The sequence below is a fragment of the Euprymna scolopes genome, chromosome 2 (genome assembly GCF_053919585.1).
Source record: "Euprymna scolopes isolate OS-2025 chromosome 2, ASM5391958v1, whole genome shotgun sequence".
NCBI lineage: Eukaryota > Metazoa > Mollusca > Cephalopoda > Sepiida > Sepiolidae > Euprymna > Euprymna scolopes.
Genome location: NC_136483.1, coordinates 204080792 through 204097307, shown reverse-complemented (window position 1 = coordinate 204097307; position 16516 = coordinate 204080792). Strand labels below are relative to the sequence as shown.

At 36.3% G+C, this 16516-nt stretch overlaps 1 protein-coding gene across 1 annotated transcript in view; it reads left to right on the top strand.

Annotated features, from left to right (window-relative positions):
* LOC145241636 (uncharacterized) overlaps nucleotides 1-6570 on the top strand; it is a 65674-nt gene extending 59104 nt beyond the window's left edge. Inside the window, exons 15-16 of the mRNA XM_080104720.1 lie at nucleotides 4386-4474; nucleotides 6423-6570. Coding sequence (XP_079960846.1) covers nucleotides 4386-4468 — 83 coding nt within the window. The 3' untranslated portion in view covers nucleotides 4469-4474; nucleotides 6423-6570. The remainder of the gene's footprint in view (nucleotides 1-4385; nucleotides 4475-6422) is intronic.
* The last annotated feature ends 9946 nt before the right edge of the window (nucleotides 6571-16516 follow it).

Below are 16516 nucleotides of genomic sequence, written 5' to 3'. Positions count from 1 at the left end.
TAAACATAAAATTATTTTAAATATTCTTTTTGATAATTCTCCAAACTTTCCATTCTTTTTATTATCATTTTTGAACAAAGTTAATCTTTAGTTTAAAATGCTTTATGTTATTTTTCATTTCAAATGTTCCAGAAAGATATTACTCTATTCGAAAAAAAAGTCAATTGGTTAATAAATGGTCTTTTTGTGATCTGCACTGAAAAGAACCTTCTAGATTATGTGGTGATGATGTCTACATGGTTAACGATATCGATTGCAAACCTTGGTACGCCACGTTCGAATCCAGTATATTGCACATTAAATCCACACCTCACCTAGTGTAACTTCCTAGGGAGGAGGTAAATAAAATAAGCTTTCAGATTAAGGATGTCAAGCCATAGATTTTGTACTCAAGTTCACCCTAACGAGGCATATCGCCTCCTGGACGTAAGAGGCTACTATTTGAGACTATGCCATTGGTCCTTATGAAGATCTTACCACAATCAGGAGGCGCAAACTAAAATGGTTTGGCCACAGATTAACAAACAAAATCCCACCCCTTCACGGTAGAGATCCCTAGATGTAAGAAGGCCTTCTACTCTAATAGTTTGTTTCCCCAGAACTGCTAGACTCTTAAACTCCCTTCCGAGTTCCTATTTTCCCAACTATACTAACATATAGAAATGCAAGTGCAATGTGAACAGACATCTTGCTGCTCGACTCCCTACATAGTATCTCTGCAACTTATGTCCCTGATAGTAGCCCCTACATCAAAGTGGCACTGTGCCTTGTTTAGGGTGAAAATGGAACATAAAAATGGTTCCTGTTAGATTTAAACTTCTGCATATCAGTACAGTAAGGGAAGCAGATAGCAAGAACGCGATCCAAAGTCTAGCTGTTAGAGGGAAGAAACTATAACAGTAGAAAGATTTACCCGGACGTAAAAATGAATCTCTTGACAAAGGTTTCCTTTCCAGGGCAATTGCTCTTGACATATCATAGGCCTTCGATAAGGTATGGCATAAGGGCCTACTTCACAAGATTTACAGCTACGGTATTACTGGAAATATTTTCTCAATCATTAAATCATTTCTCTCTGATAGGTTCATAAGAGTAGTGGTTGGTGGGCAGAAATCAGAGGCCCACAGTATTAATGCTGGAGTCACTCAGGGGTCAATCCTGGGCCCAACTCTCTTCCTGATCTACATCAATGATCTCCCAAAACACATACTTAAATCATTCGCTGACATCTATATTGATGACACGACCATCTATGGCAACACATCAAAGGCCGTAAATGAAAACGTTCTCTCTGATTCTCTCTCCTCTGATCTTGAGCACGTGGTACAATGGGGGAAGAGGTGGCTGGTCACTTTTAATTCGTCCAAAACCAAGCTTCTATCTTTACATCATCAACGCTCTGATCCTCATCTGGCATCAATTGAAATGGATGGCTCTCGTCTCGGGGAGGTCCCATGTTTTTACAAGCTTCTGGGTTTGACCTTTACTCCTGATCTGAAATGGAACACATACATCAAATCTATTGCCAGGGATGCTGGAAAAATGGTGGGATCCTTCTACCGCTCCAGAAGATATCTCACTACTGATGCAATTCTCTATCTATATAAAAGCCAAGTACGTCCGAGGATGGAGTACTGCTCCCACATCTGGGCAGGAGCTGCTAAAAACAGCCTATCCTGCCTTGACAGAGTACAAAATAGACTTCGTAGCTTAGTGGGGGATGCCCTTTTCTTTTCCCTGCAACCTCTCTCCCACAGGAAAGACGTTGCAAGCCTGTCTTTGTTTTATCTTTTATTTCCATGGCAGGTGCTCGTCTTCCCCACCTCACCAATCTTTCACGAGAAACACCCGTCTGGCTGAAACTACTGTCAATAATTTTCCCCACTCTTTATCTGTGCTTAAATCCAAACGTAGATTCCATGAACAAAGCTTTTTTCTTAGAATTGCACGCCAGTTGAACTCTCTGCCACTTGCCTGTTTCCCACCTGACTACAACTTGGACGTCTTCAAGTCCAACATAAACAAACTCCTGACAAACCGCCCCCTTAAGTAAGACACTCTATCAAAACCCCTAATACTAATGATTACTACAATACTATCTCATTGATTACTGTACACGCAATAACCCTATCCCTGAGTGGCCTTCGGGCCTTGATAAGTGGTGATCCCCATGTAAAAAAAAAAATTCTTAAATATATTATTTTAATTTGTTCAGATTTTGTATATATTAGTATAGAATCGTGATTTCAAAAGTTAAAAACCGTCCAACCGGTTTCTGACTTCCGGTTTCAAAAAATTTGTCTGCTTACGTAGTTCATGGCTGCCCTGTCTTAAGTCCGATATTAAAAGTTATTGGTGCTACTCAAAACATACACAAGGGCAATAATATTTTTTGTTTTAACTCTTTTTAATGTGTTTTCTTTATAAATAAATGTAATTTAACCCCGTGGAGTTAAAAAAAAAAAGAACTGATTTAGATATGAATATACAATATAAAACTATATACTGCTTTTAGTAGCGCTCCTGTGGATTTTGACAACTTTTTTTCAGGCCTTACTTAAAAAATATTTTCTCTTCAAAAAGGTGGGAGGTAGAAACTTGGTTTTAGTAGACCTTTTAGTAGGGCCTCTTGAATTATAATTATTGGTTACAGTAGTGCTCTGGAGGCTTCCTGTTTTTTTTTTTCACTCATCACTTAAAAAATGTTTTCTCAAGACAATAAAAGACAATATCATCTCAAAATTTATTTTGAACATTTTTTATCTTAACCTTTGAGGATCAACGGGTAGACTAGTATTATTATAGAGCCATGATTCCAAAAGTAACAAAAAGTATTTGGGTGCCATCAACTAGAATCGAAACCAAAACTAGCATTCAAAGCTGGTAATGTTACTACGGTACTAACGTAGCACGCATATGAACTGATTAAAGATACAAAATTTAAACTAAGATGAATGTACAAAATTTACAATGATTTTTTCAATTTTAATCCCTTTTTGACCTCTCAAAAAGTATTTTAATTGGCTAAAGACCCATAAAAGAACGGTCCGTAAAACATCCAATCATTTTAGGCTCTTAGCGCAGCTATGCGACTTTTAGTTTTCGAGATCTATTTTGAAAATATGACGACAGGCAGACATATAGCCGTTTATATATTAGATTTATTCATAAAGTAACAATACATTCTATAAATTTATGATTAATTTTCAGTTTATTCATAAAAAATCCAAAGCCTCTACACAAATTGCAAATCAATTCCAAATTATTTAATGACAAACATTTCCACCGTTATGTAAATTATGCTGACGAACTAACCTTAATGCAAAGGCTGGGATTATGGTTACTAATCCTGGGCTTTTTTCTACATTTAATTTATCTCAATACTTGTTTTTAAGGATGTGAAGTTATGAAAATTCTGTTTCACATAAATTGCTAGAAGCGGCAAAGAATTCCTTTTGGCTATTTCTGATATGATTGGGAATTCTGGGGAATTTTTGCCCAAAAATCTTGTAGTTGCAGTCTATCAATATGTTTTTCACAGTGTTTTACATAATATTCACATTCGGCCTCCATAACGACCCTATTTAGAGTCGCAATCCCTAGGTTGAGAACCACTGAGCTAGGCTATCATCATGGCTGTCGGTTAATCTTTAGTGACAATGAATAGCCTTTTAAGCGTGAGTTTGCACGTAATTATGAAGCAAGGGTTGCGCAATTAAAAATACATTTCTGAATTGAAACTGCTTGAATCCAGTGGCTAGGAGAAAACCAGGGAAACTGGAACTAATGTTAAAAGAAGCTAAGCTATAGCTGAATAATTCACGTGGTTTCACTCTGCTGGACAATAAGCCTAGGAACTTCTGATGCTACAGATTCCGGTTTTTTTCTGTAACCAACCTTTCGCCACAGAAGAACATTACCTTCTCGTGTCACGTGACAGATTATAATGAGAAATTCATTTCATTTATACAATAATTCATTAGGATTATACACATCTCTAAATGAACTTCCTTCAAATAATTTTTATAAGTATCTAATGAATATTACCAGTTTCCCCCGATACAATAAATAAAATATGATTACTTTAAGCATGGGTGGGAGTTTTGATTAAAATCCCTATATTTTCTTTGCTCGCAAAAATATGGTTTTGTTTGTTTTTATTTGATGGCAGTAAAACTATAATTAATGTTTTTAAATCGTTTCTGTCTATAAAATTATTGGATGTTAATAATATTCCAAAGTTTCATATCTATCAATTTATATAAAAAGAATTATGCCATTAATGGTTTTGTATTTGTCAGTTAAAATGCTTCCAATTCATTTTAAAAATTTCTTTGCATTTTCTAATCTTTGTATAATACACTACATTTTCTTTCCTTGTTTAGGTTCGATGATTGGACTCGGGATCGCTATGTCCCTTCTCGGCATTTTATCCGGTGGATTAATTTCCTATTTCAAATGCCAGTAAAAACAGGTCAGTGTTAATATATTAGAAACGATGAGTAACTGCAAATTAACGATTCAATTTTAAACGAAAATAATTAAACATTAAATTTGGAGAAACACACATACAAAATACCATTAGCGTTTTTATCAATTCCTCATTTAGTTTTTGATAAGTTTGTGTATCATAGGAGATATCTTCAATCTTCTATGTCCGGGCAGTTGTATATATTTAGATAAGACAAAGATTCACACACACACACACACACACACACACACACACACACACACACACACACACACACACACACACACACACACACATACATACATACATACATACATACATATATATATATATATATATATATATATATATATATAATCGAGATAAGACACTGATTAGAAATCGGATGAAATATCCTGATAGATATTGAAGTAATACTTTCAGGGCGATCCTAGCCAAAAAGGAGGAGCTCAATATTTAAGCATAGAGCAATATATAAGTTTAGTGGTTCTATTTAAATTCTGAAAAAAAAACATATAGACACATATATTCGAATTAAGAATTTATTGTTTGACAAAAGGAATATATAGAAAGGGTTATGCTGATTTCCTTAATCCATAGATTTTCAATAAAGGCTAATATTATCAGAGGAAATAAAATCACAGCTGAACATTTTGCTAACCGCATTTCATTTCCTCTGATGATATGAGCCTTTATTGAAAATCTATGGATTAAGGAAATCAGCATAACCCTTTCTATATATTCCTTTTGTCAAACAATAAATTCTTAATTCGAATATATATGTCTATATGTTGTTTTTTTCAGAATTTAAATAGAACCACTAAGCTTATATATATATATATATATATATATATATATATATATATATATATATATATATATATAGTGCATTCTCTCATTCGAAGATGAAGAATGAGGGTTCAGTATACAATTTTCAGCGGCTCCTAAGCTCTGTGACACTGCATGTATAATTACAATCCTGCAGACGTCCGGCACACACAATATATATATATATATATATATATATATATATATATATATATATATATATATTATATAAAATCAAGGACTAAAAATAAAATTTACCAACCAAAATCTTCTGTAAACGTTAAGCAAATATAAATATTAATATTTATATAGCAATCTCAACCAAATAAAATAGTTCAATACAACCAAAATAGGAAATAGAGCTTGTCATAAAAGAATACAATACAGCCTGTAAATTATAATTTACAAGAATTCGGATGACATCTTTTTGTTACATGCGTAACATGACCGATTCTTATTTCACAACAACGAAGAAACACAGAAATGTCATATATTGAATCCTTTAAAAACTGTACAATTATTCCTGCAATTTAGTCATACTAAGTGCAAATAAACTTCACTGTATGCTTGACTTGGCCACCAAGTTTCAATCATGAACGTTCAGCAGTCTCTTTTAGTGCTACTAGATAAGGTTGTCTGAAGATACTGCCCTAAAGCATTTGAAATATAAAAACGTTGCATTTTACTTTTGAAAATAAACTTTTCAAGAAATTGACAACAAAACAATTAAACCTTTTATTGGCATAAAATGATCCCTAAGTGTTGAAATGCCTTTAAGCAAAAACAAATTCAACTTAGTTTTATCGCACTGATTTTGAATGGGATTTCCACTCGGTGCACCTTAACGCCTAGATTTTTTTTATTTGTGGTGTCATCCTAAAACAAACGCATAATAAAGCAATCCTTAGAAATCATGAACACTGAAATCAGAGCAGTTCCAAGAGAATTATTGACGAATTTGTGCAACGAGTCTAGGTATGTTTATTGTTAAATTGCAGAAAGGATTTTGAATTTTCTTAACGATTCTACGGTAGAAATTGGGGGAAGTATATTTCTATATAAATAACTTTCATAAAATCGTTTTTTTTATTATCACATTTTTATTTATATTTTGTATTTGCAGACTTGCTACCAAAGCATTACGAGACGCCGGGAGTAAGAAAATCATAAAGAGGAAATGATAAACCGACAAACACAATCGTTTTCAAAATGGAAAATCTTATAAAGCATCAGAAAAATAACGTATTTAAAATAAAATATTTCATGAGAAATGTCGTTATTTACGTTATTAAAATGATTCAGACACTTCACGCAATTGTTTTAGTCTTCAACTCCTGATAAGTTATTCTGCCGTATTATTTGGAACTTTATAAACACTCATCTCCATACCCGGATGAAAAAAGCAATTTATTTTCAATGAATCTTTTTTTCATATGGGGGGTCACCACTTATTAAGGCCCAGAAGCCACTCAGGGATAAGGGTTATTGCGTGTACAGTAATCAATGAGATAGTATTGTAGTAATTATTAGTATTAGAGATTTGATTGAGTGTCTTACTTAAGGGGGCGGTTCATAAGGAATTTGTTTACGTTGGGCTTTAAGATATCCAGGTTGGAGTCAGGTGGGAAGCAGGCAGACGGAACAGAGTTCAGCAGACGTGCAGTTCTAAGAAAGAAGCTTTGTTCATGGAATCTACGTTTTGATTTAGGCACAGATAAAGAGTGGGGAAAATTTTTGACAGTAGTTTCAGCTAGACGGGTGTTTTTCGTGAAAGATTGGCGAGGGGGGACGAGAGATTGGAGCTCAGACGAGAACCTGCCATGGAAATAACGATAAAACAAAGATAGGCTCGCAACGTCTCTTCTGTGGGAGAGAGGTTGCAGGGAAAAGAAAAGGGCATCCCCGACTAAGCCACGAAGTCTATTTTGTACTCAGTCAAGGCAAGATAGGCTGTTTTTAGCAGCTCCTGCCCAGTTATGGAAGCAGTATTCCATCCTTGGACGTACTTGGCTTTTATATAGATAGAGAATTGCATCAGTAGTGAGATATCTTCTGGAGCGGTAGAAGGATTCCACCATCTTTCCAGCGACCTTGGCAACAGACTTAGGAGTAAAGGTCAAACCCAGAAGCTTGTCAAAACATGGAGCCTCCCCGAGACGAGAGCCATCCATTTCAATTGATGCCAGATGGGGATCAGAGCGTTGATGATGTAAAGATAGGAGTTTGGTTTTTGATGCATTAAAAGTAACCAGCCACGTCTTCCCCCACTGAACCACGCGCTCGAGATCAGAGGAGAGAGAATCAGAGAGAAGTTTGTCATTTACAGCATTTGATGTGTTGCCGTAGGTGGTTGTGTCATCAGCATAGAAGTCAACGAATGATTTAAGTATGTGTTTAGGGAGATCATTGATGTAGATCAGGAAGAGAGTTGGGCTCAGGATGGACCCCTCAGGGACTCCAGTATTAATACTGCAGGCCTCTGATTTTTGTCCATCGACCACTACTCTTATGAGCCTATCAGAGAGAAATGATTTAATGATTGAGAAAACATTTCCAGTTATACCGTAGCTGGAAATCTTGTGAAGTAGGCCTTTATGCCATACCTTGGCTAAAGCCTTTGATATGTCAAGAGCAATTGCCCTCGAAAGGAAGCCTTTGTCAAGAGATTCGCTAATCCTATGAGATATAACCGTTAGCACATCTGCGGTAGATCTTGCAGAACGGAAACCATATTGCGTGTCACTAAGAAGGTTATTTCTGCTGAGGTGGTTGACTATTTCTCTATTTCATATGGATTCCAACAACTTACTCATGGCACACAGTAGACTTATTGGTCTGTACTGAGAGGGAGATGACTTTTCACCAGAATTCTTAAATACAGGGCATACTGATGAGGTTTTCCAGGGTGTTGAAAGTACTTCTCCTTAAGGTGACGCTTAAAAAGTTTCGTAAGTATGGGAGCAAGTTCTGGTTTTTAACACTATAACTGGAATGCCGTCAGGGCCAGTTGCTTTACTGGAATCAAGGTCCTTGATTAGCTTGGCGACCTCATGCACAGATATTTGTTTGTTACCTAGCGTGTTCTGTGATAGGAGGAATATGGGGAGTTGATGGCCTTCATCGCATAGGGTAGAATTAGCTGCAAAGTTCTTGGCAAATAGTTTGGTCTTGTCTGATGCTGACGAGATGACCTCTGATCCATTGATAATGGTTGGGATAGAACGCACACTTCTGTTAAGAATCCTATTTGTTATTTGCCAAAACTGGTGGGAACCAAGCCGCTGCTCAGCTACCTTGGATTTAACGGACTGAGCACAGAGCTCTCTTCCATTTTTTATTACTCTTTTACAGTGGTTGCTGGAGTCCTGAAAGCAGCTTTAGTCTCAGTGCATCTATTACGTTGGTAGCTATGGAAGAAGTGATTTCTGTGCGCGATGGCAGCAGCACATTCTGGGGAGAACCATGGCTAGCTGTTAGGTTTTTGTTGGAATTTTTTAGATGGTATGAATCGGTCTATGCCTACAATTAACCATTCGGTCAGGTCTGGTACTATAGAGGACACATCCTTTTTAAACATGGAATGCAGAGGTAGATCAGATACGAATGTGTGGAAGCTATCCCAGTCAGCCATGGAGTATCGGTATACAGTACGGTGGAGGGGTACGTCTGGGGACTTATTACATTTCATTTTTATCTTAACTGATACGACGGAGTGGTCGGAGGATCCTAGAAGAGAAAGAACGTAACATGAACATAGCTCAGGGGAAGTTGAGAGAAAAAGGTCTAGAAGGCTTGCATACTGACCGGTAGTATCGGGCACACAATCTGAGTGAGGTCATAAGCAATGGCAAAATCATGACAGAACCTCCCCTAATCGTCAGTCTTATTTGAGTGAGTCAACCATTCCACATTATGGACGTTGAAGTCACCACAGATGTGAATGTTAGCCGAGGGATGTGCCGACAAGATATGGTCTATTTTCTCAGATATACTCTTAGATAGTAACTCTATCTATTTATATTAGCTATAAACACGTGTTTCGTTGTCATACGCCTCATCAACGCATATCGTTTGATATGTACTAAAATAATTTTCACTCCAGATTTAAAATGGAAGACATTTATCACATCTATTATTAAGATCACCCGTCTAGCTGAATCCACTGTGAAAAATTTCCCCCACTCTTTATCTGTGCCTAAATCAAAACGTGGATTCCATGAACAAAGCTTCTTTCTTAGAACTGCACGCCTGTGGAACTCTGTTCCGTCTGCCTGCTTCCCACCTGACTCCAATCTGGATGTCTTCAAGTCCAACGTTAACAAATTCCTAATGAACCGCCCCCTTAAGTAAACACTTCATCAAATCTCCACACTAACGTAATGTACTTGCAATAACCCTTATCCCTGAGTGGCTTCCGGGCCTTGATAAGTGGTGACCACTGTGTAAAAAAAAAAAAAGATCACTATAAAAAATGATTGGTTCAATTTATGCTTCAGGCCACACGTGTCTTGTAATTCTTTACTTATGTAAAAGTTATTTGGTTCTCTCTTCCAACCTGGAACACGTACCGCTCCAGAAGATATCTCACTAATGACGCAATTCTCTATCTATATAAGAGACAAGTACGTCCAAAGATGGAGTACTGCTGCCACATCTGGGCGGGAGCTGCTAAAAACAGCCTATCCTGCCTTGACAGAGTACAAAATAGACTTCGTGGCTTAGTGGGGGATGCCCTTTTCTCTACCCTGTAACCTCTTTCCCACAGAAGAGACGTACGAGCCTGTCGTTCTATCCTTATTTCCATGTCAAGTGCTCGTCTGAGCTCCATTTTCTGGTCCCCTCTCGCCAATCTTTTTCAAAAAACACCCGACTAGCTGAAACCACCGTCAATAATTTCCCCACTCCTTATCTGTGCCTAAATCAAAACGTAGATTCCATGAACAAAGCTTCTTTCTTAGAACTGCACGCCTGTGGAACGCTGTTCCGCTTGCCTGTTTCCCTCCCGACTTTAACCTGGATGTCTTCAAGCCCAACGTAAACAAATTCCTGATGAACCGCCCCCCTAAGTGATGACACTTTACCAATTCTCCAATACTATTACTACACTATCCCTTTGATTACTGTACACACAATAACTCTTATCCCCGAGTGGCCATTGGGCCTTGATAAGTGGTGAACTCCATGTAAAAAAAAGAAGCTTAATTAGTAAACAGTCGCTTGTTACGTTTAACACCTATAAAATCAATCTTCTCTCATTTCACTAACAACGTTTTTCCTCAGATGAAATGATCGGCCCTCTTCCTAACGAAAACACTTTGATAAGCTATTATGACTGGCTTTAACTTTAGATCTGAAAGAGAAAACTTACATTAAATATGTTGCTAAGATTCTTGAAAAATGGTTGAATCATTCTAACAGAATGATCTTCAAAAGTAATAAAATCCTGACGAAATCCTCTACTTACATTAAAGACATGTACGGCCTATGATGAATTACTGCTGAAATACTTCATAGGATTAGTGAATCTTTCGACAAGGACTTCATTTCTAGAGACAGATCAAAGACTTTTGATAGAGTATGGCATAAATGTCTACTTTATAAGATTACTAGCTACAGAATAGCTAGAAATGTCCTCTCAATTATTGAACCCTTTCTTTCTGATAGGCATTTATGCAGACGACACCACAATCTATGGCAACACTTCAAACGTCAGCAATGACCAATATTTTTCTGATTCTCTCTCTCTTTCTCTCTCTCTCTCTCTCTCTCACTCTCTCTCTGATCTTGAGAACATTGCTAATTTTAATTCATCGAAAAACCAAGCTTCTCTCCTTTCATCATAATCTCTCTGATCCCCATCACAACCCAATTAAAATGAATGGCTCTCGTCTTGGGGAAGCTCCTCGTCTTGACAAGCTTCTGAGACTGACCTTAACTTTTGATCTGAAATGGAACACATACATCAAATCTGTTGCCCAGATCACTGGAAAAAATGGTTGGATCACTTTATCGCTCCAGTAAATATCTCACTACCGATGCAATTCTCGATCTGTATAAGAGGCAAGTATATTGTAAAATGGAGCACAGTTGCTACATTTGGGCAAGAGCTGCTGGGCGCATCGTATCCAACCTTGGGTTTAAAACCGGCTACGAAATCTAGTAGGTAATGCCCTTTTCTCTTCCCTGCAACCTCTTTCCCACAGAAGAGACGTTGCGAGCCTGTCACTGCTCTATCGTTATTTTCATGGCAAGTGTTTGACTGAACTCCAATCTATGGTTCCTCTTTGCCAAAGTTTCACAAAAACTACTAGGCAAGATACAATCACTATACACCATTTCCCCCCACTCTCTATCTGTACCTACATTTAAATGCAGATTCCATGAACAAAGTTTCTTTCCCAGAACTACCCATCTGTTTCCATTCAAAAACCTATATTGTTGTCCCGAGAAACATCAAAAGTCCACAAAATGGGTGATTGTAAATTGAAGATCCATGAGATAACAGAAAACTTGAAGAAAACAGACTGCAATGAATTTAGTGTTCAACGTGGGTGCAGCATTTGCTCATAGCCAATCTAAAACAACAACGGGACAACGATTCACATGTGGCTGTGAATGGAACATGGATCTACTATTTCAATCCAGAATCAAATCGATAGTCAACTGAATGGCGAAATTCTGTCACATTATGTGGCGTTACACTTTAGTAATTTATAAAAATAAAACTGGAAAGAAAGAAATAAAAATCCGGGTCGGAATTCTTCTCTTTTTTAACACGTGTTCTTTATTAAACCGTTACTCTCCCATCTCGACGCTAACTTAAAAGTCTTTCTCTTTTTCTTCACTACACACCAGCCGTAAACAATCATTTCTTATACGTCTGAAAACTTTAAAATTAGAATTTTATGTTGGTTGTGTAAGTAAATGTAATAAGCCCAAAAGTTCATGAGAATAGTGGTTAGTTCTGTTGACATGACATTGGTCCATCGCCGGCTGGCCATCCACCTAGGCTAACACGCATATACACACCTGGCTTGAGAATATTTGATCAGTTATGCATCCATTCAACACATATAGTGGTTCCATCAAATAAACAACGTTTTATGTCAAGCGGATTAAGCTGAGGTTCATAAACTTTATCAAAATAATTTGTGAGATTCCTTTAAATTTTCTAATTCAAAAACCTATATTTTTATGCACCATTTAGATTATTCTACTGTTCTCATCTTGGGTGTTATTCGCACAACGTTTCGGTTGATGTAACCTCAGGCCTTCTTCCCGCATATCTTGCCGAACTCGTACGTCTTTCTTTCAAACTCGGGAATATCTACGGAACAAAACATTTATTTAATCCACGGGGGTAGCATGCTCTCGTTCCGTCAGCCATGATCAAATAGAAGTCCTAAAGAATTCACAATTGTATTCTTAGTATCGTCTGCATTAATAATTGACCTTCAACCTCCAAAAGAATGCCACTTGCAACCGAATTTTACCTAGTAATTTATCTATTACACCACAGATCTTTGCGGACAATTCAAGTATAAATTTTGGTAACCTTAAACCTATTTTTGATTTTAGATATAAATAGGTACCGAATTCGATAAAATATACCTGAAGAACTTCGGAGGTCACAGCGGCCAAAACGTTGTGCAAATAACACTGAAGATGAGAACAATAGTTCGAATAAGCTAAGTAATACAAATTACCAATCCTTATCTGAAAAATTTTAAAACATTTTATTTTGCACTTGTGCACTTTAAATTGCCGTTAGTAATTATTTATTTTCAGTTTCAGAAGAGGGAGACAATCAAGAATTTTGATAATTTTCAGCGAAACTTTGTAGATAAATCCGAATTAGTACATTAAATGAACGAAAACAACGGAAAATATTAACTACCGGAACATTTATTGGAGTAAATAACTTTCAACTTATCGTTAAAAACAATCACATACATTAAAAAAATATACAAAATTAATTGTTATATTTAAAAAAATTATATTTTTTCAAAAACATTTATGGCTTTAAAAAAAAAGAAAAAGATCACATATTTACAACTTTGTAGAAATGTTCTAAATTGACTGTTATATTTTATTTCAAAATATAAAAAATACCATAAACTGACTTTTAATATATTTGGAAATATTAATTAATAAAATAAAATGTTCGTTTTACATATATTGATTGGTTTTGCAAAAAAAAAAAAAAAAAGAATTGTTCAACTTAAAAAAATTAAAATTCAATTTAATTCTATAAACGTTACAATAATTAATATTTTCCGATGTGTGACTGCGTTAATTTAATGTAAACTGTTTCGATTAAAATCATTAAAATTCTGGATTGTATCCCCTTTTCTCGTGTAAAACTCTTCCTAGACTGTAAACAGATAATTATCAATGGCAATGCAAAGTGCAAACTATTCCTATATTTTTATGATGAAATAATAAAAATAGTTTATCCAATTACGTTGCAGGAAAAGAAATATTTATTCAACAGTGGCCATTTTGGAAATGGTAGCCATATTGTTTATTTTTGTAGCATATTTGATTTTTAGAAAAGTCAGAAAAAATACTTTGGGTAACAGTTGACGCTTGTAAACAAATTAAACGAATTATTTTTATCGTCTGCTCGGTGAGAAATGATGAACTTCTGGAAAGTTATCGTCTGGGTTATCAATCGATTTGTTTTCTCTGTGATAAAATGTGTGTATTTTGCAATCTCAAAGTTCTTTCGGGTGAGAGTTATCTTTGAGCAAAGAGATAACAACCTCAGCAAACAAAACAGCAAACGTTTTGCCGGTCATAATTGTAATTCGAACTTAAGTTTAAAGGTTATAATGAGTGTTTAATCTCCAAATCATTATCGCGACAGATAGGTGCGACTGATTATTTTTTATTGGTAGTCAAATCATCGCCTTCTTCTTCTTCTTCTTCTTCTTCTTCTTCTTCTTCTTCTTCTTCTGTTTTTTTTTCTTTTTCAACTACTACTACTACTACTCTCTGTTGTCGTCTTTCTTAATTTCCCTTTGTTTTTCTCTGTTTAAGTGGTGCGTGATTAGCCTAATGTATAGTGATAAAGACTATGAGATCTGACTTAAAATCGGATTTAATGTTGTCATTTTTGCACTTATATTTTTATGAAATTATAAATACGTATCAGTTACTGGTTAAATAATGACTTGTGTTCAATGAATCTTATAGAATAGGTGTTCAGTTTTAGAAACTAGAAGGGATACCCGACGTTGTCCGAGGCAACACAAAAAAACAAACAAACAGAGGAAATGAAGTTGCGTTTGAACACATCTGCACTACTAAGGATATTGAACAATTTTTTTACTATTATATGCCACTTTATCCCGGCCAACGCCGAGCAAACTGTCTTGTCTAAAATAGTATAACAAAGCATATTGATGTTAGTTTTCCCGGGCAACTTAACCTTTAAACATATCCAGGATCTTGAGCAATTTAGATGATGGTTTCACGCAACAAGATTTTTAAGAAGACAACACTGCATTTAAACACACCTGTTCTGTCTAGGATATTTAGCATCTTTAAAATTAAAGAAGCTTCCAAAACATTACGAAAAATAAGTGCCTCTATTCAAGATGTTGAGTAATTTGGAGTATGGCTCTTGTCAAGTGATAAATCTCTTTTGAGATAACATTTCAATGCATGATACTGAGCACTGTGTATTATGGCTTCCAGGTAACAGTAAAAAAAGGACAGAGAAGTTATTTATCCCGGGTAATACTGTGTTTAAACATGCATGCTCTATCCAGAGCACTACTAAAACCAAATTGTCTCATGTTTTGGTTACTAGCTCCTCTATTCAGGATACTGAGCACTTATAAAATTAAGGAAGTATCCCGAGCAATAATAAAATCAAGATCCTCCCTTACTTTCTTTGTTTTGTTGTTCATTTTTGGGTTACTACCTGCTCTATCCAGTGTTTATTTTTTTTTTACATAGGCATCACCACTTTCAAGGCCAAGAGGCCACTCGAGGATTTCAGCAATTTTTATCAACTGCAAGTGCAACAGCAACTAAAGTACAGAGAAACTCTTTATCCCGTGCAAACTGTGTTTGAATAAATGTATTTACTTTTTTGGTGACAGCAAATGATCCAACAATAAATATTTTCTGGAGTTACGTCGATTTAAAAAAAATGTTCCTTATATAAAAGATTATTTAAGCAGGTCTGTAAACTGCAACCACGTTATTTTATTTATTTATTTATTTATTCTATTTTTAATTCTTTGAAATTAGGCTTCATAGTTTGTGCATTCATTCTTTTGCGGACTGCTATTCCCGATTACTAATTACTGTCTTCCATAGTTGTTGTCTCGCTACGTTTTGGCCAACTAATCCTCTGGCCTACTTGGGTGGGATTGAAACCGCTATCTCCAAGCAATGATCACATGGAACCGTACAACGTGGTGCAGTGGATAGAGTTTCAGGTGAGCATTGTCTGAAGATAGTGGTTCAATCCTACCCAAAGCAAGCCAGAGAATGAGTTGACTGAAACGTGATGAAACAATAACAACTACGAAGGTGAGGATAACAGTCCGCAAAAGAATGAATGCAATGACTTTGTTTAATACTTTGTGAGTGTTTATTTGTACTCACTAGGAGTTCTCACACAAGTCATTATCAGAGATTACTTACTGGCAGTAACCGGTAGTGTTCCCTGAAGTTTGAGGCACAACAAGGATCTCCAGTTTTTCGGTACTCTCCACCCCTTTTAGTGAACTTTGCAACTGAATTTGTGTTATCGCAACAACCATTTGCCATTGGTTTCTCGGTGACAATGACCATTTTCACTAGAATTTGGGTCGCAATATCTTCCCCAAGATCTCAGTCATCTTCGCACTCATTCAGTGGAGTTCTGATTAGTGCCTTCTTTCTTTGATATTTCCATCCATTCGCTGGGCTGGCCACGCCCTCCGCTGTCAACGAGGAGATCTCATCAGAGAAACCATCGATCCGATTCTTTCTCGGGACTGAAAGAAGCGATGTGGCTACCAGCTTAAAACGTGACTCAGAACAATTAAGCAAGATACCGAATTGATTCTTGTTCCAACAATCTACGGTGTTCGCCGTTGGAACCGTGACTGATTGTCGACAGCGTCATCGTTGGCAATGGATCACCGAGCTTGGTCAGGTATCAGGCCAGATGCGATGAATTCATTAGAAGGGGCCGGCTTAACCGATCCAGGTTGA